The sequence below is a fragment of the Archocentrus centrarchus genome, unplaced genomic scaffold (assembly GCF_007364275.1).
Source record: "Archocentrus centrarchus isolate MPI-CPG fArcCen1 unplaced genomic scaffold, fArcCen1 scaffold_32_ctg1, whole genome shotgun sequence".
Classification (NCBI taxonomy): Eukaryota; Metazoa; Chordata; class Actinopteri; order Cichliformes; family Cichlidae; genus Archocentrus; species Archocentrus centrarchus.
Window position 1 is genome coordinate 3,586,560 of NW_022060260.1, and position 26,390 is coordinate 3,612,949.

At 41.0% G+C, this 26,390-nt stretch overlaps 1 protein-coding gene across 1 annotated transcript in view; it reads left to right on the forward strand.

Moving 5' to 3' along the window:
- Positions 1-16,569, forward strand: part of minar1 (membrane integral NOTCH2 associated receptor 1) — a 38,322-nt gene extending 21,753 nt beyond the window's left edge. Inside the window, exons 4-5 of the mRNA XM_030724079.1 lie at positions 5,853-6,116; positions 16,231-16,569. Coding sequence (XP_030579939.1) covers positions 5,853-6,116; positions 16,231-16,428 — 462 coding nt within the window. The 3' untranslated portion in view covers positions 16,429-16,569. The remainder of the gene's footprint in view (positions 1-5,852; positions 6,117-16,230) is intronic.
- The last annotated feature ends 9,821 nt before the right edge of the window (positions 16,570-26,390 follow it).

Consider the following 26,390-nt stretch of genomic DNA (forward strand, 5'->3'; position numbering starts at 1 on the left):
GATTTAGTGCTATACAAATAAAATTGAATTGAATTATACAGTGCTCTTTTTTTGTTTGTGTGTTTGTTTTAATCAGAGTATAGCATCAAGTCAATTAAACTTCTGGAATATTGATCTGGTCAGTAGTAGCAGAGGGGATTGTTAATTTGCTTCAGCTGCTTTGATGTTAATGAAATTAACAACAGGTGGACTAGAGGGGAAACAATAAGACAATCCACAAAGCAGGAATGGTTTTACAGGTGGAGGACACAGACATTTTTTCTCTCCTGATCTTGTTTTTTTTTGACTATTTTTTTGCTACTTTTGCATTTGGCTATAGTCAGTGTCACCACTGAGGCCATACCTGGACCCTACAGAGGCTGCACAGGTAGTCCATCTCCTCCAGGATGGCGCATCAATACGTGCCATTGCCACATGGTTTGCTGTGTATCCCAGCACAATCTCACAGCATGGAGGAGATTCCAGAAGATAGGCAGTTACTCTACGAGAGCCGGGCAGCGCTGTAGTAGTCCTTAATCCATCAGCAGGACCAGTATCTGCTCATTGTGCAAAGAGGAAAAGAATAAGCACTGCCAGAGCCCTACAAAATGACCTTCAACAGGCCACTGGTGTGAATGTCTCTGACCAAACAATCAGAAACAGACTTCATGAAGTGGCCTGAGGGCCCGGCGGCCTCTAGTGGACCCTGTGCTCACTGCCTGGCATGGTGAAGCCCAATTGGTATTTGCTATAGAATACTAAGACTGCTTTTCAAAGATGAGAGCAGGTTCACCTTGAGCACATGTAACAGACATTAAAGGGTCTTGAGAAGCCGTGGAGAATGTTGCCTGTAATATCGTTCAGCATGACCAGTTTGGTGGGAGGTCACTGTTGGTCTGGGGAAGCATATCCATGGAGGGATGCACAGACAACAGGCTAGTGAATGGCACCCTGACTTCCATTAGCTATTGTGAATAAATCCTTGGACCCACTGTTAGACCCCATGTCGGCGTCCTGGGTCACTACTGGTGCACAACAATGCCCAGCCTCATGTGGTGAGAGTTTACAGGTGGTCCTGGAGAATAAACGAATTGATACTATTGATTGCCCCCCATGCTTTCTGACCAAAATCCAATACTCTGGGACATTGTGTTTTGGTCCATGAGGTGCAGCCTGGTCAAAGGATGCACCTCAGACTTTTCAGAAGCTCAGTGGTTCAGATCTGGCAGGAGATCACCAAGACACCATCTGTCATCTCATTAGGAGCTTGTCAGAATGTTCAGGCGTGCATACAAGCATGTGGGGGCCACACGAATTACTGAGTACCATTTTCAGTTGCTGCAATGAAATTTCAGCAAAATGGATTAGTTTGCTGCATCATTTTTTTTATTCGCTTAGATTTTTGGGGTATCTTTAAATTCAGCCCTCTGTAAGTTCATCATCTTCATTTCCATCAAATGATGTTGCATCCTTTCTTTTCTAACACATTATTCAGTCTATATCAATATAAATATCCAGCATGATTTTTTCCCATTGAGATTTGATGTTTTCAAAGTGTTCAAATAACTCAGTTGATATTTTACAACTTTCTATTTTGAGGGCTTTTGTGTTTCCTTCTTTTCTTTTGAAACCACTTCCAACGGCCCAAATACTTACTACATCATCACATGAATGGAACAACCCTGAAAACGCTGTTTAAAATATGTTTTCTATGCATGTCTCCAACCTCTGTTGTCAGAGACATTACTGCATCTATATGCTACTTAGAGTAGAAAATACTTTTACAGATATGAACAAGAAATATTGGCAAGAATGTCTCAAAAGATCAAATGAATCTTTTGCTTTCATAGAGTAACGAACAAGAGACATAAATGGAGCTGGCAGCTATTGGAAACAAACTGCTTATCAAACTGTTTGTGGTCCAATAGAATATGATATTGCACGGTCAAAGGTCAAATTTGGTGACATCTTTGAAGCTCAGCCAGGCTTACACCTGACAGACACATCAGTGGTTGCAGATATAGTGACTTCCCCTTTTCATTGTTCTTATCCTCATCCTGGTTATGATTTATTTGCACAGTTTGCGCTTTTCTGCTCCACTAGTTGAGACAAACCCAAATGCAGTTCTGCGATACTCAATATATTTGTATTGTGGAAGTGGACATTCAGTTGTCACAAAACAGCTAAATGTGGAAGTTTTGAGTTTGGGTACATTGGAAATCATACACTGTCTGCAGGTGTGTAGACATGGTGTCTATCAAGGCCTGTTTGCACTGGACAGAAGTCCAAGATCTGGTTTCAGTGAGAAAGGTGGTATCTGCATTCATTCTTGGGCCAATGCAGATCAGTACCCCTGACTACTACCATTGCAGTAGTCATAAGTATTGATTGTCTTCAGCTTTAATTACCAGTGAACAGGGAAACATGACACACTTTTCACACCAATTCTGACACAATGTCGGGAAATCACTAACTTCTGCGACCATTTGTTATGTCAGCCATGAATTTCATCCTCCCTCTTTCAAGCAACCCTCAAACTTCTGTCAGTCAGCAGTTTGAAGTGAAATATATGGATTAACCCTTGTAACATGGTCACAACCTCCATACTTCTTTCTGTTCTTCACTACCACTCTGTCATTGAATGTCAAAAAATAATCTCATATCTTTTCCAAACCTCCTTTTCCTTGACCTTAGTGTAAGAAATTAAGAGATTTCTTAACAGTTGGAATTCAGTTGCCATAGTCAGCTATACAGCCAGTGAACTGTCGAATCAAAAGCCCATCAGCTGTAACGCCAAGATGAGCCTGCTATTTAGGGCAATTTCAAAATCCCAGTCTGGCCTGTTCGTGTTGCTCTGAATCAAGAGATTTACACTTTGTTTTCTTCTATTTTCAAAACGTCTGAATCTCAATCATTTGCTTCCCGTGACTGTGTGAATTTTTTTCACTTTGTTGCTGTTATTGAGGGAGAATGAATGTCAGTGAATGAAAAACACATCCAGCTATTCTGAGCCTGTATTTTAAATATCCTTGAGAAAATCTCAGCACTTAGCATTTACTTTTTAACTATCCACTGCTGCAGACTGCTGTCATTGAATCAGAAAATGTAAACCATCTCCAGACCCTTTTCACTTGAATAATTTTTTTTTAATCATTTATTATCATTGCAGCCAAATTGGGGTTGTACTAAGGATTAATAGTTGGCTCCTGAATATATGTCAATTTTGACGTCAAACCATATTTCACAGAACAAAAAGTAGTCATTTCTAAATGAAATGGCAACCTTCCTTCCATTGCTCTCTATTTAAATCCATGTACTCACCGAAACCAAAAAGTTCTTCAAATTAAGAGCTTTCAAAAAATGGAAAACCTTTTGTTTACAACCTGTAAAGAGGGCAGCTGGTTTAACGTGGCAATAAAAGCAAACAAAGTATTTTAGCTACGTTCTGTCAAGGGCCAAATTGGTCGGTAGTTAAAAGACTCAAATGCAGGACCCAAAGTAAGACCACAAAGGATGAAAGTTTAAACACGTTTATTTAACACCAGGAGAATTAGAATTAGAAAGAGGAGAATCTGAAGCAGCAAGGGAACTGGGGGGACTGGGGGAACTGGGGGGACTGCACGGGTCTTGGGAAGGCAATCTGAGAGAGGAGAGATGAGAGATAGTTCAGGTGAGAATTTTCAAAGGGGATCACAGAGAAGCTTCACAGAGGAGGAGGAGGCTGTTGATCTTGAGTGCTTACTTGTTTGCTCCGGGAATTGTCCAGAGAAGTGGAGGGAATGATGGTCCACAGGTTTGTTTTTACCAAGGAAAGAGTTAATGTTGGGACCTGCTGGTGAGTTGAAGTGGAAAATGGAGAAGCCATTGGTGGGTGAGCAGGTAGGAGAGTGGGTGAGGTAAGTTTCCGGTTTATTCTAGAGAGGTGATGACCAGCTCTGTATGGAATCGGGGTGTCTGAAGATAGAGAGTCCACTCCTGCAGCCAGTGAGGGAATACTGAGAACACAGGAAAAAGAGAGATAAGCACACACTGGGAAAAATTAAGTACAAGGAACTACTAAACTGAGCCTGTTACTGCATTAAGGAGGCAGATAATCTGGCAGAGACTGGGTGACAGAGGTGTCCAGGTGTTCAGCTGCTAGAATATCCTTCATATCACTTCCATTTTGACACACTGTCAGACTCAAAGCTGTCATTGTTGCTGTAGTCCAATCATCCTTCTGCCCACCTTCTTCTAGCCAATCAGCCTCCACTCTGCGTACTTTAAGTTTCACTACTTACATGTCATTCTCCCTTGCAGACTCATTCGTGCACCTCACCTCCTCCCCATCTCCACCTTATCCAAGTCACTCAGTGTTCCATCCAAGCCTCCATTTTCATCTTCACCAGCATCTAAAATCTGGGGGTCCTGCCCTAATTCCTATCACTGCTGGGATTCTGTTCTGCTATGATGGGCCATCGGAGTCTGATTGCCAAATAGCTTAATTGAATTCTGTATATCAAAAAATCATTTTCAGTTCCTTGTAATGATCTCTCCTTAGTGAACTAAGTTTAACCTGATTTTAGTCTTGATGTTATGTATGATTTAGATTACTTTTTGACTAATCCACAGAAAAATACTGAGTAGGTAAATATGAATTGTGAATTGTTGAAATTAGGTCAGTTCAAGTTGTTGAATTGTCATTGTGTTTTTTTTTTTATACAATACAAACTCTTCCCTGAAGACTAGATATAAACAATCACAGAGCTGATCAATTTACTGCTGCTTACTGTTTAATGTTGCACAGTGATAATGTAGAGACTATCATCAGGTTTTTGTTTATTTGTTTCCCAGGCAGTTGTTATTCCCATGGCATTAAAACCATTACTGGAAAAATACGAATAAAGCTTCCTTTGACATCATTGCCCTAACCACCTTTCACAGCAATCAGTCCTGTTTGAAACAGTCAAAAAATCAATCAGGATTTATGGTCCAATGTTTGTGCCCATTTGTGTTGTTGTAATTGCGGTAGTTCAGCTAACACAGTTACAAAGACATAACTGTACATATGTGTAAGTCAAATGATGATTGGTTGGAAAATTAGCTTAAACAGGTAAGAGAGTGACTGTGGAATTCACCCCAAACAGAAAAGAGAACCAAAAGAAATGTCAGAGGGAATGAGAGAGTGCAGCTCAGAGGCACTTAGCATTCAATTCTGTTTTATTTATATAGTATATCAGTGCACCTCTGAGACCTTAAGGAGTTAGGAAGGGTAGCATGTGTGTTAAGCCAGGAGACAGCAGTTTGTGACCTCTTTGGGTTGCCCTTACTTTGATGCAGAGCAAGATGAAAATAATTTCAGTTCTCATTTAACCAGTGGCAAAAAGAACCAAACAATTCTGTCCCAGGAGGAGGAATACCTTACATCTGTGAATAGTTTACATCTGTAAGCTATTACCAAAAAAAATGTCCATGTTGCAATTAAAGCAAATAATCTTGCATGTTATTTTTACTGTAAATTTCATTGTACACTAATATGTTCATCAGGCTTGTCTCAGAAAGTGGACTGCCTCCATTAGTCTTACAAACATGCACAGTAGCAGTATTTTCTCCCCAGGTATTTACATCAGCAATCTGATGATTTTAAAATAAACCCTCTGCTAAGTAAGACGTCCCCTGGTCCTTGTCTTATGTAATAAGTTATTATTTGGCTCAGGTTTAAGTTTAAAAAATCTTTAAATGTTCAAAGGACCTGGTTAGTGTAGAATGCCCCCTCTCTTGTTAGCCTTTAATTACAGACTACAGAATTAAAGCCCTCAGGGTTGGAAAAAAAGTGTTCTGATGCAAACTTCTCTGATGACATTACTGTTCTTTATCCTTTATTCTTTTTTTAGACAGACCGAGAGCGTCAATATGAGCTCCCCCAGGCACAACGACCCCCAAAACCAACAAAGGAGTCCTACCTGATTGAACAGGTTTTTTCACCACACCCCTTCACCCCTTCCATCAAGGCCCATGTGAAAGGCAGCCCCCTGTACACCGACCTAAGGCTCACCAGCCTGTCAGATGGGAAGCATGGTCAGCCATCCTGGACCATTGAGGAATGCAAACGCAATTCAGGAGAGAAGGGAAGGCAGCTCACTGCTCTTGACCTACAGGTACAGTCCTGGGCTCTGCAAATTTCATCAAGATCACAGGGAGCTAGTGAAGTAAGCTTAACTGCACCCCTAAATTAGATAATTAATATACGCATGACTCTAATAATGCATTCTTCTCTTAATGGGTCTTTTTCTGAGACTTCAGTAAAACTCTGAGGCCACAGAGATGTAATGAAAGCCTTCTGCAGTGGAGCTGGGTTGCTTTTCAGTAAAATGCTCTTGATTTTTTTAAATTCTTGATCATCTCAGCATAGTGCTTTCCTCTCAGTTTGCTTACTTGTGGTCCCTAGAGTTTCTAAAAGTGGAATGGGAGACAGAGCCTTCGACTATCAGGCCCGTCTCCTGCGAACCAGCTCCCAGTTTGGATTTGAAAGACAGACGTTGCCTCTAATTTTAAGATTAGGTTTAAAACTTTCCTTCTTGATAAACTTTATATTTAGGGTTAGAGCAAATTACTTTGAACCATCTCAGTCATGCTGCTATAAGCTTAGGCTGCTGGGAGACTTTCTATGATTCACTGAGCATTTCTTCTACACTCACCTCTTTTCACTCATTAAATTCTGTCTTCTGTCTCCTGTGGTTTGGATTTTACACCCTTGCCTTTCTCTGCCCTCCTTTTTCCTTTTCTCTTTCTCCTCCACCCCATCCAGTCATGGCAGATGGCTGCCTTTCTCTCAGCCTGGTTCTGCCAGAGATCTCTTCCTGTTCAAAGGGAGTCTTTCCTCCCCACTGTTACCAAGTGCTGTTCATAGGGGATCATCTGATTGTTGGGGTTTTCTCTCCAAAAGTTAATCACTTCTAACTTGGTCCAATCTCCATGTATGGTGAAATTTACTGTTGAATCACTTTTTTGTTGTTGTTGTTGTTTTGTTAACAGCAACACACAAAAGTTTTGTCCCAAAGGAAGCAAGAACCCTGCCCATAACAGAATATTCAGCACCGAGGACACTACCCAGCAGCCCCAAAGAGTTAGACAAATAAATCAAATAAGTCCATACAATTTGGGACCTGTTTTTTTTTTTTTTTTGGTGGGGGGGGTGCACTACCAAGAACAATCTTATTCTTTGTTATTTTCTGATTTTTGAATTCTGCTTTTCTTGTCTGTGTGGTGAAAGAGCAGCTCATCTACTAATCAGAAGGTTGGTGGTTCCATTCCTGGCTGTGGTATGACAAAGTATCCTTGGGCAAGATACTGAACCCCAAGTTGCTCTCCGATGCAACCGTTGGCGTATGAATATTAGATAGAAAGCACTTTGATATAGAAATCAGTGCTTGTATGAATGTGTGAAAGCAAACCTGTTGTGTAAAGGGCTTTGAGTGCTCAGCTAGAGTAGAAAAGCGCTATATAAGAACTACTCCATTTACCACAGAGAAGTGCACATGTGGGAGGTGATGTGCAAAAAGACAGGAGGTTCATTCAAATGAGGCAGCACAAAGTGGAAGAACCACATCTTTTTGTAGTAGAAGAGTTGGAGGCAAATTCACAACAATGATTCTCAAAAAATAATTTAATTCTTCATTCTATAGAACTTATTTTAAGTTCTATATATAAAACACCGTTTAATACAGGGAACGTCTGAATCAGTCTGAATTTTTCTCCAACTTAATTTGAGATAACCATGTAGGATCTGTTATTCACAGCTGCAGCATGATTTTGATATATCAGGTCGCTATCAGCTAGTGTGACAATTTACCATCAGCCAGGTCACAGTCTGCAGGCTCACCTTGCTTTGTTATCACATGAAGAAACAGGAATGCCTGAGCCATTTAAGCAGGTTTCACATGCCGACCTACAGTCAGGTTCGATGGCATGACCAAAATGATTGAGACTGTGATCAGTTTGTGATCTGCTTGCCTTTGAAAGAGTTGCTTTGAAGAAGGGAAGGTCAGTGACCATTCAAAATCAGTGACCAGCTTCAAAACAACTTTGCCTCAAGATGGCAATAAAATGACAGTTAGGCAGAGTCAGTCTGCTCTGAGCATGGGTCAGTCTGTTTGTTATAACACAGTGATTGCTGTCTACATTCAGAAGTGTAGACAGCAACACCTCTGATGTAGATGGCACTGGCAAGTCTACCCACTGGCCACTCAGCCTGAAGGGGGCGGGGGCGGCCCTGAGGGGCTCTGACTGGTTACTTGGTGTCAGGGTTGTTTTGGACTGCTGTGAACACTGACCCTGATGAACAAACACTTTAAAGATCAGTCTTGCCTCTGTCAGCTACAGACAGGGATGGATTTACTAAATGGGGCAAACTTACATTTTAAAAATTTAAAAGCAAAGAAAGATACAGCCGGATCACTTCAAAAATGACAAGCTCAAGAATGAGGGAGCAGGTAATCCATCCATGTTTCTCCCTGAAAACAGTGTGGCAGTTGTGACAGCCCTGTCCTTGTTAGTATTGGTTGTTGGGCCTGTTTTGCTTCCTCCTTCTCCACATTAACAGCTCCTTTCATCTAATAATTACTTCACCTGTTTGGAAGCCTATATAAGCTGGCTTCCTCCCAAGATGGCTCTCTCTCCTGCTACATAGCTAGTGCCTTTCAGGCACCCAGCTTAGGTCTTCTTTTTACTTTGGTTTGACTGTGCTGTAGTTATTTTTAAGATAAATCGGATGTTGGTTATAGGTTAGCATTTATTTATTTATTTTTTGTTCTCCTTTGTGTTAGTTTATGATTATTAAGTGGGCCTGGTGAAAACTGCTGCTGTGTGGATCTCCCTTCTTCTTTATGTCCTTTATGTTATGTCCAGGCATAACAAATGACTAATGTGCATTTAGTCAGTTCTGAGCTATACATGTAGGGGTGTGTGCTCTCTAATCCATTGTGTGTACTGCATTCCTCACATTTCATTGTTTTCTTGGCTTTAAAAAAAAAAATTAACTTCTTGTTGTGTAATGCTAGTTGACTAGGGATACTGCCCATAGTATTGCATTGGTCTGAGTTTTATTTACTTTATCTAAGTTTACAAAAAGCTGATTTGGTTGATTTGACAGTACAATTGGGCTGGTCAGAAACTGAGAATATCCCAATTAAGGCTGATCTGAGTATTGCTGAAGGACTGGCAGTATCAAGTATCCTTTTGGAGGTGACCCAGGCTCCAGTGACATCAGGTTCAGAACTGTTAAAGGGGTCATTATCATTTGATCAGTACATGCATTTAGAGAAGGAAAAGGCAAAAACTGAGAAGGTGCAATTGCCGTTTGATCAGGAGAGTGAAAGGGTGAGGGCTGAAGCATTGGAGAAAAGGTAAAAGTGTAACAGTTAAGACTGGAACTGCTAAAGGAGGTAAAGGCAGACGATTCATTAATTGTTGGCAACAGGACTCAATGCAGTGGTTTCAGTACTGACTTAGGGGAGGTTTGAGTATTTTGCCTCAGTTTGAAATGGACCCAGATGTTTTTCACACTATTTGAGCATGTTGCAGAAGCTAGAGGGTGGCCTGATCATCATAAAACCCCGATGTGTATTTGCAGCAAAGGCCCAGAGAACATTTTCTGCACTTATCTCTGACAATAGTATTAATTATGTTAAAGTTAAGGAGGCAGTTTTGATAATCATGAGTTATACAGGCAGAAACCGGAAAACAGAAGGGGGAGAGACAGAGTTGTGTTGAGTTTGCCCAGGATGTTTGGTATCACTTTACATGTATTGTATGGTTTTTACCTTATAATATAAAGTGGCTCGCGGTGACTGTTGTGATTTGGTGCTGTATAGATAAACTTGAATTTAATTGATGTACTGCTTCTGAGGTAGAGGAATGTGATGTGTAACCTGATTGTCTTAGAGCAGTTTAAGAATACCCTGCCTGTTCATCTTGCTTCTAAGATTAAGAGGATGAAAACTGCTTCTGTAGCAGCCGTTATGGCTGAAGAATGTAAATGGACTAGTTCTTATATAGCGCTTTTCTACTCAGAGCACTCAAAGTGCTTATACTTCCATCAGTAGCTAAGTGCTTCCTGTCTGCCATTCACACTCTGACAGCTGTGTCGGAAAGCGACTTGGGGTTCAGATGTGGAGATTCATCATATGTCAGACATCAGAACTTTCAAAATGTTGATTTCAGTCACTTTAAACCCATTTAGTTCAGTTTTGAAGTCTTCAAATTATTTCAGCTTCTTCTTCACTCAAACATTTCCATCATCTCCAGGATCAGACATTTTTCCATCAGTGAGCTTTTCCAACATGACCAATGATCAATCATTGATCATTGATCAGTGTGTTCTGTGTCAGCAGCTTCATCCAGATCAGTGTGATGTAACAGTGATGCTACAGTAACTACAGTAAATGTTTCAGAGGAACTGACTGACAGTCTGACAGCTGCAGCTGCCTCATTATAAATCCGTGACATCATCGCTGTCTCCGTCCTTACAGCCTGTTGACGAGTGAATGACTGTAAAAGCTTCATGTTACGTACAAAAATAACAAACTAACTTCTAACTGGGATTTCAGAGCTTGTAGAAACACAAACGTCTGCAGATGAATTCGCTCCTCTGACGCTCTGACAGCCACTTTATGAAGGAGGAAATGAATGGGAGGGTCAGGTGGTTCAGGTGCAGCAGGAGCACAGCTCCACTTCAGCCAGAGATCAGAATGGGTGGACTCTTCCAGCTTCCAGCATCCAGCTTCTCTCCTCCACTACAGCCTGCGCCTCACTTGGAGAGGAGGGGCTCTCGGCAAAGGAGTAGAGGGAAAACCCAAGAGACCTGCAGCTTAACGCCTTTTGAATCTGTCGCCTGGTGCCTGGGATATTATGGCCTCTTTCCACCACACCCCTCCGCCTCGATGCTGCCTTCTGGATCGTCCACTGCCTCAGCTGCTCTGGTTTCTTCGGCTTCCCCAGGGAAGTGTTGCCTGTGCCAACAGCGCTCTGCACAACAGAGATTGCTTTTCCACCCGCGTGTGCCAGCACTGGGTCATCAGAAAGTGGTTCAGTGAGAAAGACTGTTTTCTTTGCTTAACCCTGTGGGGTCGAAGGATGCATCAATACATCCAAATGACATTGCCGATTTAAGATGAAGTAGCAGCAGGATGCTGAAAGTGGAAAGTGTGGACTTCAAACTACATACCAGTTTTTAAATTGTGTTGATAAGCCAGGTAAAACCAGAGCTGATCAATAATTTAGGCCATGATTCTCCCTGTATATTGTCCTCTTCTTCGATGCACGGTTTGTGCAGGAAGAAACAGCAAAAACGGGATCTTTGCTATCAGGAAGTGCTTGCGAATTAAAAAACCTGAGCCACTGACAGGGAGGTGTTACCTTCAGTGCACGCCTCACCTGGTGTTCCTGCAGGGTGAGAGTGGCATGACTGGTGGTTTGGTTGATCGCCTCTGTAGTGGTATGTCTGGGTGACTTGAAGCGGGTGAAGAGGGAGTTTAGTTGTTCTGCTAGTGAGGCATCAGTATTGACTGCAGCTGGCAAGTTGCCTTTGTAGTTTGTCAGGTGTGGGATCTCTTGCCACACTCGCTGTGAGTCGTTGGCTTCCAGGTGGGATTCCACTTGCACTATACAGTTCTGTGTCACCTGACTTGAACGCAGAGTCCCTGGCCCCCAGAGGTGAAAGCACCTCTGAGGTCATCCAAGGTTTTTGGTTGGGATAAAGCTGGATTCTTTTGTCAACAGTGACAGTCTGTACAGTGCTTGATGTAGGCCAAGACTGCCTATGTGCACCCCTGAAGCTCCATATGATCAAAAATGGCCCTTTCTGTTTGCTGCCTGCTTGTCTCTTCTTAACATTTACATGTACTTTAATGGATTATACAGCAGTGTGGAATAAGTGTTATTACAGTAGAAGTAAGTTTAAGGATATAATTCCTCCATTATCATTCTGTTCAATGCCATGTGCCAACACAGTGCACAGCGGCTACCTAAACTCTGCTCCCAGAGAGACAGACTATCTCATCAATAGTTTCACATCTTCACTTCATGACTCTGGATACTGTGGCTACTCTGAAAAGGAGAGCCTCAAATCAGACTCAGAAGTGCCTGACTCTGTGGTATAACTCACAGAGGAATCACTAGTTAAGTTAACCCCATGCGTGTCTGTGGGAGGAAGAGAGGGAGGGAGAGAAAAGAAGCAAACATGGGGAGAAAATATCAGAAAAGTCAGTGCATAACAATTACTTTGCACAGATCATTCTATTATTATCAGTTTATCACAGTGTTATCAAAATATTATAATAGTATTAATCAGAATCAGAATCAGAATCAGAATCAGAATCTTTATTGTCATTGTACACAGAAGTTGCACAACGAAATTTAAAATGCGTTCCTTTCTAGGTGCCTCAGACAATAAATAATAAAATAATAAAAATATGAGTGATAAAAATGATTACTAAAATACAGTGCACAATAGTAAATTAAGATGAATCTAGCCCCAATACACACACCAACGCACGCACACAGTCAGCACTACCACCCCACATCACTGTCCAAACCACACAGAGTTCAGTTCAATGATAGCCCTGGCATAAAAGCTGTTCCTCAGTCTGTTTGTTCTGGCCTTCATTGTCCTGAAACGTCTGCCTGATGGCAGTAGCTGAAACAAGGAGTGTCCAGGGTGTGAGGGGTCCTGGAGGATGTTCTGTGCCCTCCTCTGGCAGCGGGCATTGAACAGTTCCTGGAGGGAGGGCAGGGGACAGCCTATGATCTTTTGAGCCGTGTTGATGATTCGCTGGAGTGTTTTCCTGTCTGCTGCTGTGCAGCTGTTGAACCACACGCACAGACAGTAGGTCAGGATGCTCTCTACACAGCAACGGTAGAAGGACACCAGCAGATTCTGGGTCAGATAGTTGCTCCTAAGAACCCTCAGGAAATGCAGTCTCTGTTGGGCCTTCCTGACAATGCTGGTCGTATTGATACTCCAGGTCAAATCATCCTGCAGATGTACTCCCAGGAACCTAAAATCTGAAACCAGCTCCACTTCATCCCCCTCGATGAACAGAGGTTGAATGACATGTGTTGTCCTCCTAAAGTCTACTACCATCTCCTTTGTCTTAGTGGTGTTCAGGATCAAGTTATTCTCACTGCACCACCTTGACAGCCGCTGCACCTCGTCCCGGTATGCTGACTCATCCCCGCCTGATATGAGCCCCACCACAGTGGTGTCATCCGCAAACTTAATGATGCAGTTACTGGCATGTATGGAGGTGCAGTCATGTGTGTAGAGGGTGAAGAGTAGGGGACTCAGCACACAGCCCTGTGGAGAGCCGGTGCTGAGGCTGATGGCTGAAGAGAGGTGGGGACCTACTCTTACCCTCTGGGAACGGTCTGTCAGGAAGTCCTTGATCCAAAGACAGGTGGAGCGTGGTATCCCCAGATCTGACAGTTTAGTCACCAGTCTGCCAGGAAGGATGGTGTTAAACGCCGAGCTGAAGTCCACAAAGAGCAGCCGAGCGTAGTTCCCCCCCTGCTCCAGGTGAGAGAAGGCAGAGTGGAGGGCCGTGGCAATGGCGTCCTCTGTGGACCGGTTGGCTCTGTAGGCAAACTGGTGGGGGTCTAGTCTGGGAGAGAGACTGGAGATGACGTGAGCCCGGACAAGCTTTTCAAAGCACTTCATAACAATTGGTGTTAGTGCTACTGGCCTGTAGTCATTCAAACCTCTGATAGTGTTCTTCTTGGGGATGGGGACGATAATGGAGGACTTCAGGCAGGAAGGGACAGCAGCCTGGCTCAGGGACTGGTTAAAAATGCTGGTAAAAATACCAGCCAGCTGAGCCGCACAGACCTTCAGTATCCGTCCAGAGACACCATCGGGCCCCACAGCTTTCCTGGGGTTCACAGTTTCCAGCATACGCCTCACCTCTTGCTCTTGCAGCCTGAGGATGCTGCTGCTGCCTGCTGAGGGATGTTGGATGGCTGTCTCTGATTGCTGTACCTCAAAGCGTGCAAAGAAGCTGTTCAGCTCCTCTGCCAGATTGATGTTACGCTGATCAACTAACAGGCTGGGTTTGTAGTTCAAAATATGCCGAACCCCTTGCCACACCTGCCTGAAGTCGTGGCTCTGGAAACAGTCCTCAATCCTCCTCTTATACACAGCCTTGGCCTCCCTGATGCCCCTCTTCAGGTTGGCTCTGGCAGCGCTGTAAAGCGCCCCATCACCAGCTCTGAAGGCGATGTTCCTTTCTCTGAGTAAGCTCTGCACCTTTCCATTCATCCATGGCTTTCTATTTGGAAAAACCCGGATATTCTTCTCCACAGTTACAGTGTCGGTGCAGAACTTGATGTAGTCCAGAACAGCCGAGGTATACTGCTCCAGGTCCTGGTGCTTGAATACGTCCCAGTCAGTTGTTTCAAAGCAGTCCTGCAGCTGTTGAGAGGCACCTTCAGGCCAGGTCTGAACAGTCTTAGATGTAGAAAGAGCAGTTTTGCTGAGGGGGGTGAATGAACCTAAAGTATACACCTCAGCCAGCCATTATTCAGTCATTATTCAGTCATTATTCAGTCATTATTCAGTCAGCTCTTTGATATCCTGAACAAAAATTTTAGGATGTTGATGGTATGATGACAGTGTCCTTCATAGGGACCTTTCTCCTCAGTGACAGGTCTTATTGTGGTCAGACTATACAGTCAATACTGCACTCACTAGCTCAGTCACCAATACCGACACAATCACTCTTGTGCGATATTATGTACCATACTGTAAAATCACAGTGCACCTCATGTAAATAATGGGATTCATTAAACACACAGTTCTTCAGTCTACCTTTAATATTATTATTATTATTTTTTTATCATCATCTCAGTATTGCTCTCTTTTTAAATATCTTTTTACTAGTTATTGTATTTTTATATTTTGGTGTTTTAATACTGCTTCGCTGCCCTTTTTTTGTTCCCATAACATTTAAAATTTCACCACTGTGGTGCTAATAAAAGATGCTCTTCTCTTACACTACGCATGCACACTCTTTTAGTCCAAATGCTCAGAACAAATTGCAGTTAATGAAGAAGAAGAAACGTTGAGGTTAACAAGAATCTGCTATTATATCCTTGGTTGAATTAGGGGCCAATCATGGCCTGCCCAAAAGACTCTTCTCATTTGTGTGCTGGCTCCTCTGTTAGCACACAGTCAATCTGTTCTTTTCTGGTGTTTGATTTTTACTTCCAAGATTTTTTTTTAAAAGAATGTTTGTAATATATTATTACTGCTTAATTTATTTTATATGTTAATATTATGATATAGCAGCCATTCCCAAAGTTAAGAGTGCTGCAGCCCACTTAAAGAACAAAAAATCTCATGGGGCCTGCCAAAGCTTAAATCTTCACTCTAATCCAAATACAAGAGAAAGTGATGTATTTCCTTGAAAATGTTATTCAAAAAAACATGAAAAACACAGGCTGTTGGCTATAAATTGCTCATGCTACCCAGCCATATGTAAAGTGATAATGTCAATATGTGACCCACTTGCCACTGGGACACAAACTTCAATATAACAGCATTCAATTTTGGTCAGACTAATGAGTAACATCACAAACTAACCACCTCCTATGACCAGTGTTGATTCACTTTTTAGATAATTATGTAACTGTACATACTTGTGAGTAATTTCAAACTGCGGCCCACCATGGAGCCCCAGCCCACACTCTGGGAATCACTTTAATATGTAGAACATATTTTAATAATGCTGAGACAGTCTGTGATGCATATAATATATAAGATTTAAACCCGTCAACACCTTTTCCTCACTCATCCCTGACATCACCAAGAGCTATACAGCAAACATCAGGTTTTCATTCCTTTATCAGTGCTTGGTTGCAAATTGCAATATCTCAAACCTAATCTTAAAAAAAGAATGGCAATGGAAACCCATGTCATGAAGCTCCCAGCACACGGCTTCTGTGCTGATGTTAATAGAAGGGGAAGGCTGGAACTCCACAGTCAGCGAGTCAGCAGAGCTTTGCCTCTGTTATGTTCTATGAGGGTTCAGAGTATCTGGTTCCTAAGTGGACACTTGCCCGTGTTTTGAGCCTAGTTACTCCATTCAGGAATGCTTTGAATGGGGTAACTAGGGTGCATAGAGTGTATCTATTGTTGTTTTTCTGGTTTGTTTGGTTTTTGTAACAGCCAGAAGTAAAACTTCCTAGATACTTATTTATAGTCTTTGTGTCTTTCACCAGACTCAGGAGTCACTGAACCCCAATAATCTGGAGTATTGGATGGAGGACATCTACACCCCAGGCTACGACTCACTGCTCAAGAGGAAAGAGGCAGAATTTAGGAGGGCCAAGGTGTGTAAGATTGGAGCACTGATTGCAGCCGCTACCTGCACTATGATCCTAGTTATTGTTGTTCCAATTTGCACCATGAAATCATGAGTGAATCAGAAAGGTGGTAGCCCTGCACAACTGATGTTACACTTTCACCTGAAGGTGTTTTTTTTGTTTTGTTTTTGTTTTTTTGTTGTTGTTGTTTTGTGGACCAGTAAGTCTGCAGCACATTAACTGACAGCATGAGAATGTGGGATTTTACAGTTTTGGGTTTCCTGTTTTGATGGTGTTTACATCTGGGAATATTGCCAATGTAAAAATGATTAGGATAGCCTATGAAAGTACATTATCTATCTATCTATCTATCTATCTATCTATCTATCTATCTATCTATCTATCTATCTATCTATCTATCTATCTATCTATCTATCTATCTATCTATCTATCTATCTATCTATCTATCTATCTATCTATCTATCTATCTATCTATCTATCTATCTGTTTTAAAAATTCTAGTTACCTGTAATGTTATAAACTAGGATAGATGGAATGTCAACAACTGCAGCAGATGATCACAGAACTGTTGTTATTTTAGCCAACATATAACAGCGTATGATAGGATATATATATTTTTTATTTTTCATATGATTAATGTACAGCGTATTTTGATCAAAGTTATTTTTGATGAATTATCTGGTTGTGAGAATTTATCTTTATCAATAACAGCAAGCATTTTGAGTAATGAAATTTATGCTACACATTTTTCTAAATAGAAATATATATGTTCTTCAGTTCTTTAACGTAGAGGCATACTCCAATGTGAAATTTAGATGCTGTATGACTGTACAGCCAAAGTGAATGTATTGATAACTTTAGCCTAGTTACTCAGAAAGGATGCAAATTAACTTGAATGTTGCTGCCCTCTTCTCTTTTTTCTGAACTGTACCCAACCAACAGCACATACCTGCTCCCCTAAAAAAACAAAACAAAAAAAATGGCTTTATTCTTTTTTTTTTATTCTTTTTTTTTGAAGGCATTTGTTTAATAAATACTTGAAGTTCTACATCACTCACTAGCTAGCGAGCTCACCTGAGTGGATTGAATGAGTTTTGCACTATTAATGGACCAGCTGGTTCAATCAAATCAAGTGGGTAAAATAAGCAGAAAAAGCATCCAAATCTGAGTTAGTGTGTTTGTCCATTTATTGTTGTAGTCCAATTCAGCATTTACACACAGAAAGTACAGAAAAATATAATTTGATAGTGCTTTAGCTCTCAAATTTATGTTCAAATTTTATGTTCTCAGGCATTGATTGATTATAATCAATTATGGCAGCTAAAAATTTAGCAGAACATTACTTCAGGCAGGAAACGAAATCCAGCTCACAATTGCAGCAGATCAGCTAATGCTAGCCACCAGTGACTAACGGCCTTCTACACATCCAGTTATCTCTTATCAACAGGGCCTGCTGTTCGAGTTGCTTTAGCCCCCTCCCGCCACACTTCAGGTGCAAACTGCTTTACAACCAGCCTCCACCTGAACTCCTCTTTTCATGCTGTGCTCTAGTCAGAGGAATGACCCTTATAAGTGACCCCTGCTCTGCTCTGTGCTTTGGGTCTTGATGCGGCTCTCCCCACATATACGTGTGGTAGAGTAAAGCTGTCCCAGAACAAAGCTTATCTGCAGATGGAAATATGAGTGTGCCAGATTACATTTAGTCTACCCTTCATTTAATTTATCTTAAAATAAAATATTATTATATTATTTTTATTTAATGATTATCAGATGACTGGAGCTGCTGTCGGGATGCTGATAAAACGGCATCCCTTGTGGCCAAGAGTGGCCTGTCTTTATTTGTGCCAGAAGGTTTAGTGTGAGTAGAACCTCGCTCAGCCTGTACATGCAGTTGAATGTTATCCACCTGGTAAATGACTGTTATCTGTTGTATCATTCCCACCTCCTTGTATCAGCAAATTGTTCTGTAAATCATTTGGGAAGTTTTGCTCAAAACTTTTCATTTTTCTTCTTTTGAATTTAAATATTTATTTTCAGTTGCTGCTCAACAAAAACACATCGAAGAGGATTAGAAGAAGATTTGGGTTAAATCTGTTTGACAAAATGTATTTTTCATGCCTCGATAAGGCAAAATGTGATACTGACACTGTATCCTGTAGGGAACACATGCACCATCTGATATACACTTGTATATTTATGCTCCTATTTCTTTCTTCTCACCCTCCAATTATCTGTGACAGATGTGCTGCACCTGGTTCTGCTAGAACTCTCTTCCTGATTGAAGGGAGTTCTTCTTTTCTACCTATAAAAGATTGTTGTATTGTTAAGGGTTTCTCTCTAGCATTGTAGGATCGTTACCTTACAATATAAAGGACTTTTGTTGTGAACTGACCTCAAGTGTGTCTCAAGTATATAAGTAAAACTGAACTGAACTGAAAAGGACTGAAAATTGAACTTTTCGCCTGAAACAAGAAGCCATAATCTGGTTTACATTCTGTTTACATTTGGTGATTATGGACTGAAATGATGCTGAACACGTTCTGGCCTACTGGTAGGTGCAGTTATTGGATTTGAAGTATCATGGAGGAGTGGTAACAACTAACTATTAAAGCTAGCTATTTAATGGAGTGGTAGTATTTGAAGCAGGTGGTATGTTTACATGCTTCTGTGCAGTCCTGGGGTCCTGCATGAGGTCACAATCTCTGGAAGCAGTCATACTGGCAGACAGATAATATATTACTGCTTTACATGTGCTGATAGCGTGTCCATACTGACCGCTGTGATAGACACTTTTACAGATTCATTGCAAATTTCAGTCAACATAGTCATAATTTATAGATGTTTAGAAATTAAAAGTATTCTAGTTTGAGAAATCTACAAAAAAATGGAACAATTTATTTTATTTGGAACCACAAAATTGAAATGGCCAGTATTCAAAATCTGTATACAGTTTGACTCAACAGACCCCTCTGGCTCACTGTCTGACTTTTCAGTGCTAAATAAACATTTGTGTTTTAAATTCTGAATTAAAATCATATCAGTCTGCTGGAAACCCAACTCTAAGCAGGTACCCGCTGGTTTGTGTTTCTCTTTCTTTTACCACCTACTGCTTTGGATTTGTCTTTAGCACAGGAAGCGTGAGCTGCAGCAAACTGCAGAAGTCTGTAAATAGTTTTGAGGTTTGAGGCACATTCTGGGAGCAAGTGTTATCTGAAGCATTACTATAATAAAAATGTATTGTTCTGACTGTTAATGGATTTGTGTTTTTCATGTTGCTACAATGCATTCATGTCTGATACCCAAGAATATTTCGCCTCCAAAGGAGGAAATTTTTAACACAGGTGAATTTATTCACCTCCTGCTGGAAACACCTTGTGGTGACTGTTGTTGTGAATTGGTGCTATATATAAAAAAAAAACTGAATTGAATTGAAAGCTTTCAGTTTATTTGCAGCATCCATAAACTAACATTATCCTTAAGACTTTATTTTTTTTCATAGAAATCAAAGGTTTGAATGTTCAAACACAGACCTTTTTTCAGTTTTCTTGAAATTACAGTTTTTTTGGAATATAATAAAACCCATAGAGGATACTGACTTTCAAATGCAGAACCATAACTAGAGAGCTGAACCCTTCTACTCAGTCACTTAAGAAATCACCCGAAACATAAAACACTTTTAGGCTTAAGGGTGGGTTAGCTGCGCTGGGTTAGGGACAGGTTCAAGAAACCTCTGTCCTTTATAAATACATGAACAAATATACCGATATTACATGTACAATACTGTGAAAAAGTATTTGTTCCCTTCCTAATTTATTTGTTTGTTTTTTTTACGTTTGTCACAGTTAAATGTTTCAGATCATCAAACAAATTTTAAAACTTAACAAAGATAACCTGAGTAAATACAAAATGGCATTTTTAGATGATTTTATTTATTAAAGGGAAAAAAAACTATCCAGAACAACCTGACCCTGTGTGAAAAAATAATTGCCCCTCTTGTTAAATCATGAATTAACTGTCATTAACCACATTTTTGGAAACCTGAGTTCAATTTCACGAGCCACTCTTTAAGTGGTTTCTTAATTCAGCAGTCAACTTAATTCAGTTTTGTTTCCTGTGTTTCCCTCCCAGCTGTTTCCCATTAGGTGGGCATGTATCGTCTGTGCTCTTTTCAGTTCTTTGTCGTGTTGTCGTCATTTGTTCTTTTTCTGGTGGTGTGTCTGTTTGTTCCTCGTTTCTCCTTGAAAATTCCATATTTTGGATTTTTGTCTTCTTTTTCTGTTTTTCTGTTCTGCTCTGGGAAGGATATTTGCAATAAAGTCATTTTTAGTTTACGACAGTCTTTGGAGTCCTGCACTGTTCCATGTATGCACTCCGGGCATACATGGAGCACCATAATCAAGTGGCTGCCATATTATACAGGAACACCTGTACCAAGTATGACCTGGAAGTCCTGAGGTCAAAGTGGGATACCCCGCCCAAGGGTAGTTGAGAACAACAGAGCTAAGATCCTGTGGGACTTCCAGAGACAGACAGACAAACTTGTGGTGGCTAACCAACCGGACATCGTAGTGGTGGACAAACGGAGGAAGAAGGTCGTAGTGATAGACGTTGCAACATGGAGAAGAAGGAACATGAGAAGCTTGATAAATAATATGATTATTGATAAAACATTTAAAAAAAACAAAACCTGTAAAACTGAAAAAAAAAAATATATATATATATATATATATTGGCCAGAAAAAAGTAGGGTGGAATATCTAGCATTTGTGAAATGGGTTGTTGGTCTCTTCATTTTAATTCTTGGATCTCTGAAAAAAAGAAAAACAAAATTTGATGTGCAATAAAAGGTGTGTGCAGTACATGTTAATTTGGTTTATAGCACGATGCCCGAGGAAATGGAAAAGAAAAGCAGATTTTTTTCATCTCACTACTGCCTAATGCTTCAGTAGGTTCATCTATATAATAAGGTATGAATTACAGGAGAAAAATTACCTAACTCTATTGTTTTGAATATACCATATTCAGTATTCCAGCATGTGCACAAGTTTTCCAAAATCTGATGTGATAGTAACTGTTTTTGACTCAGAAAGAAAAAGACGGTGCTTGCAGACCTTCTTGTGGGTTATTATGAGTCATTGTCTGTAATAATAAAATTAACTTATTCCAAATACCAGCTCCAGCAAACATCCTCTGACTTTAGTATTTATGACAACACTCTTACTAACAGAGTTTAAGCTACAGCACCAGAAGGAGCTACTTTAACATTAAAAAACTGGCTAACTAAAATACTGGAATTTAATTCTGGTGTTCCTTCTGTACTGGGGGGGAATTACTTATACATAATTATTTAGAGCAACACTGTGGATTATCAGCTGGTGATGTCCCACTCTTGCACTGTATAAACATAATCAACAAGGAACATTTCATACCCATTCTCACTTTCGAAAAGGTGCACTACACATAAGTAACCAAAACTATCACTGATGATATTGAAATTGCTTTGAAAGACCAAAAACATTACATACCATTCCTCTATGGCAGGGGCCATCAACACCTGTCCAAGGGCTGAATTTTTCTCTGCAGACAGTGTGAGGGCCAGACACACTCATAAAGTAAAATTAATGTTGTATCCTAAGTAATATATTATTATTATTTGATATATCAATTTTCCTTTCAAATTTATACTATTTTTAATGATGTGATGTGCAAGTCTTGTGCTTACATGTTGATGATGATGATACTTTATTGATCCCACAATGGGGAAATTACAGTTAACAGAACAGCCATCCAAGAAGACAAACAAACAAACATGGGGAGATAGGTGAACTGTGGCCATGCTGCCCCCCCTTCTGGAGGCGCTGCCATTAAAAAGACAGAAACAATAGTGAAAACATATAAGGATGAGTGAGGAAAAAAATCAGCTCATACTTTGTATACATATGCACATACACTTCTGTTATGCTGAGAGTTGTTATGGAAACACAATTGTGCGCAGTTGTTTTCATTATAGATATAATGCAACAAGTGTATCAAGTCACAATCTACTTTTCAGAAGTTTGTCGTTTTCTTTTTTTAATGAACACATGAACATACGAAGAGTTCAGATGCAAACTCTCTAAATCTGACTAATCAGCAGAACTGGTGCACCACAGGGGGCTGTCCTCTCCTTTCTTGATGTGGTGCATTTTCCCACCAATAGGAAAGGGGATGTCGTGTGCGTGTGTGTGTGTGTGTGTGTGTGTGTGTGTGTGTGTGTGTGTGTGTGTGTGTGTGTGTGTGTGTGTGTGTGTGTGTGTGTGTGTGTGTGTGTGTTTTTACCAAATATTTTCTACTAGCAAATATCCTATTTTTACAGATTCAGGAAAAAGAATGGCATAAATTATTTACCATGAGTCTTGTTTTCTTTGGCCTATCAACACGATTTTAAAACTGGTATATGGTTTGAAGTCCACCCTTTCGACCCATGTTGAAACGGAGCTGCTACATCAGCTTAAATCGGTAGTGTCATTTACACGTGCTGGTGCGTCCGTCGACTTAAAACCCAAAACTGCCATGGCATTCATGCCCATGATGAGTTTATGTAAACTTAAGGCCACAACTGTAGATGAAGCACACCTACACGTATCGTTCCTGACAAACACAGATAGTATGAGTTGCTTACGTGTGCTTATGGAAAAATCTAAGATTTCATTCCCTTCCACCCAATCAGTTTTTACTATTTCTTTCTGCCTGCAGACTTTGGATAAAGCTGTTTCTGTAGTTAGTGAGGCTTTTGTGGGTTCTCATAAATTTCTTAACTCTAGGAGAAATCACTGATGCTCTAAAACTCATGTAATTATAAGAGCACATGTATCAGCTGTAGCCCCCTGAAGCAATGCATCAGCCCAAATGATTCAGTTGCTACATAACTGCTGGCACATAACAGTGCACTCTGCACTATAATTTCTCCCTCTTCTTTATTCCATGTTAATCTTCTCCACCATGTCTGCTCTGTTTGAGGAGCCATTCAATTTAAATGCTACATGGTGTGTAATGTTTGTGCACAGCTGGCATTTCTATTTAGGTTCATGTAATGCTACCAGCAGTACTTAATTTTTATTTATGTGTCTTGTCACCACTGCAGTGCTGCCACCCACTCTCTCCTCTCACCGCTCCTCCCATCACCTCTTATGTGTCTGAGTTAAAATGTTGTGACCTTTCCGAATCATTAAGCCTTTCTGGGTGCTTGTTTTTATGGCCAATCAGACAGTGCAATACAGAGATCACTTTTCCTCTCTCCACATTGTGTTTTCCAGCTGCTGGAGATTCTTTTGTGACAAGCTCCAATGAGGAATGTCAAAATGAACATTTATCCTCAAGAGACTGCAGTTCTCCAAAGACATTTCCTCCCAATGGAGCACGCTGGTGATACATTTTTCATTGTTGTTTCATTAACCCTTTCAGACTCTTCAGCCATAAACAGCAAATATATACACACACATATATAGTACCAGTCAGAAGTTTGGACACAAGCGTGTCCAAACTTCTGACTGGTAAGTTCACAGGGATCAGTAAAATGGCTGCACTTGTAGGTTGCCCTTTATTTTTGAGTTTACAAAAGATTTTTTCTCCTTCTCCAAGACCTTGTGGACAGATAGAGGTGAACACTGAACAGCCACCAGAGTATTCAATTCAATTCAATTTTATTTGTATATCACCAAATCACAACAAACACTTGCCTCAAGGTGCTTTACAGTATATTGTAGGTAAAGACCCTACAATAATACAGAGAAAACCCAAAACACACCTGCTGAGGAAAAAACTGTGGTTATTGGCGACTGTTTTGAGAAATGTGAAGCTAGAGACACCAGCAACCAGTCAAATGTCTTACAGGGCCAGACCAGGCAACATAGAAGGAAATTTGAAACTGCTGGCTATTCTATTAATGCAAATTTAGTAAGATAATAATTTGTGTTAGCAGTAATGACACCCATGACTGCAGTCTGGCCCACAATAACAACCTCATCGTCAAATTTGCTGACGACGCCACAGTGGTCGGACTCATCTCAAAGGGAGATGAGGCAGCTTACAGAGAGGAGGTCCTGAAGCTGACAGCCTGGTGTTCAGAGAACAACCTGCACTGAACACCATGAAAACCAAAGAGATCATCATCGACTTCAGGAAGCACAGGACTGACCCAGCTCCCCTCTACATCAACGGCGAGCGTGTGGAGAGGGTCCACACCTTCAGGTTTCCTGGTGTCCTCATCTCTGCTGATCTCTCTTGGTCAGATAACATCACAGCTGTTATCAAGAAGGCTCAGCAGCGACTTCACTTCCTGAGGGTCCTCAGGAAGAACAACTTGGACTCAAACCTGCTGCTGACCTTCTACCACTCATCCACCGAGAGCCTGCTGACGTACTGTATCACAGTATGGTACGGCAGCTGCACTGAGGCAGACGGGGAGGCTTCAGAGGGTAGTCAAGACAGCACAGAGAATCGTTGGCTGCCCTCTCCCCTCCCTGATGGACATCTACACCTCCCGCTGCTCACACCCTGGCTTTGACCTCTGACCTCTGACCTTCTGCCCTCTGGCAGGAGCTACAGGAGCATCAAAGCCAGAACAAACAGACTCAAGAACAGTTTCTTCACCAGAGCAATCACCACCCTGAACTCACACACTCACCCACTGTAACTGTGCAACACCCACATCTCTGTGCAATGTTATATTATTCATACTGAACAATATCTAACATTGTGTAATATCCAATATTCATTCACCAAGTGCAATACTCACCATCTTCATTATTATATGTATACACTTATTTTATTTTTACAATGTATATATGTTTATACATTCTGCTATGTTTTCTGTATATTTTTAGAAGTTCTATTTTATATTTTAGAAAGTGTGACTTTCTACAGCACAGCACTGAACAGGAGTGGCCCTCCAGTCTGTATAATGACAGTAACGGCATTCTATTCTATTCTATTGACACTGGGTTACGCCAAGTGGAGGTCACTAAAGTTAATATTGAATCAGTGTGTAACTTTGCAAAAACAACGTCGGTCTCTGTAGTTTCTGGGGAAAACCTGGTCTTGTTATGAGAGATGGCATTTGTCCCATTTTGGATGGAGCAGCTCTCATTTTTAAACCCCCAAAACGTGACTCTCCAGGGTTGAGATCAGGAAGCAGAGCTGCAGTCTTACACACGACTCTGCAGCTTTTCTCCTCCTGCCATCCCCCAAAACCCCATCCCCATAGAGATGGTGCCTGGTCCCAGACCACTAAAGAAAACAAATCAAAAACCTGCAAAAGATAATTTGTGTGAAAATTCATCCTCAACTGCATCAAAGACTGAAGTTAAATGTGGATTATTAAACATTAGGTCTCTCCTAGTGTGAAGGTGCATGGGAGCAGACTGTTTGGTGTGTGTGGAGGTGTGGACTCAGGAGCAGGCAGTTGTTAACTAACAAAGGATGAGCCTTTGTTATGGCTGCAAACATAAGGTAACAAAATAAATCAAGGCACGAAATGAAACTAGAGGAAACATACACTGGGGAAAGATAACTACGGAGCATTGGAGACCCGAAGAACACAGGAATAAACACAGCCATAAAAACAACAAGAATCCAAAAAGAGACAAAGGGAAGACTGAAACGATATATACACAGAGGGAACGAGGAGAGAGTGGAAACAGCTGGGAGGAACAGGTGAACAAAATTACACTAACAAGGCAAAGGAAGCAAAACAAAACACAACACACAGGGAACAGCATTCAATTCAATTCAGTTCAATTCAATTCAATTTTATTTATATAGCGCCAAATCACAACAAACAGTTGTCTCAAGGTGCTTTGTATTGTAGGTAAAGACCCTACAATAATACAGAGAAAACCCAACAGTCAAAACGACCCCCTATGAGCAGCACTTGGTGACAGTGGGAAGGAAAAACTCCTTTTTAACAGGAAGAAACCTCCAGCAGAACCAGGCTCAGGGAGGGGGGGTCATCTGCTGTGAGGGGGGGGCTGAGGGGAGAGAAAAAAAGACATGCTGTGGGAGAGAGCCAGAGATTA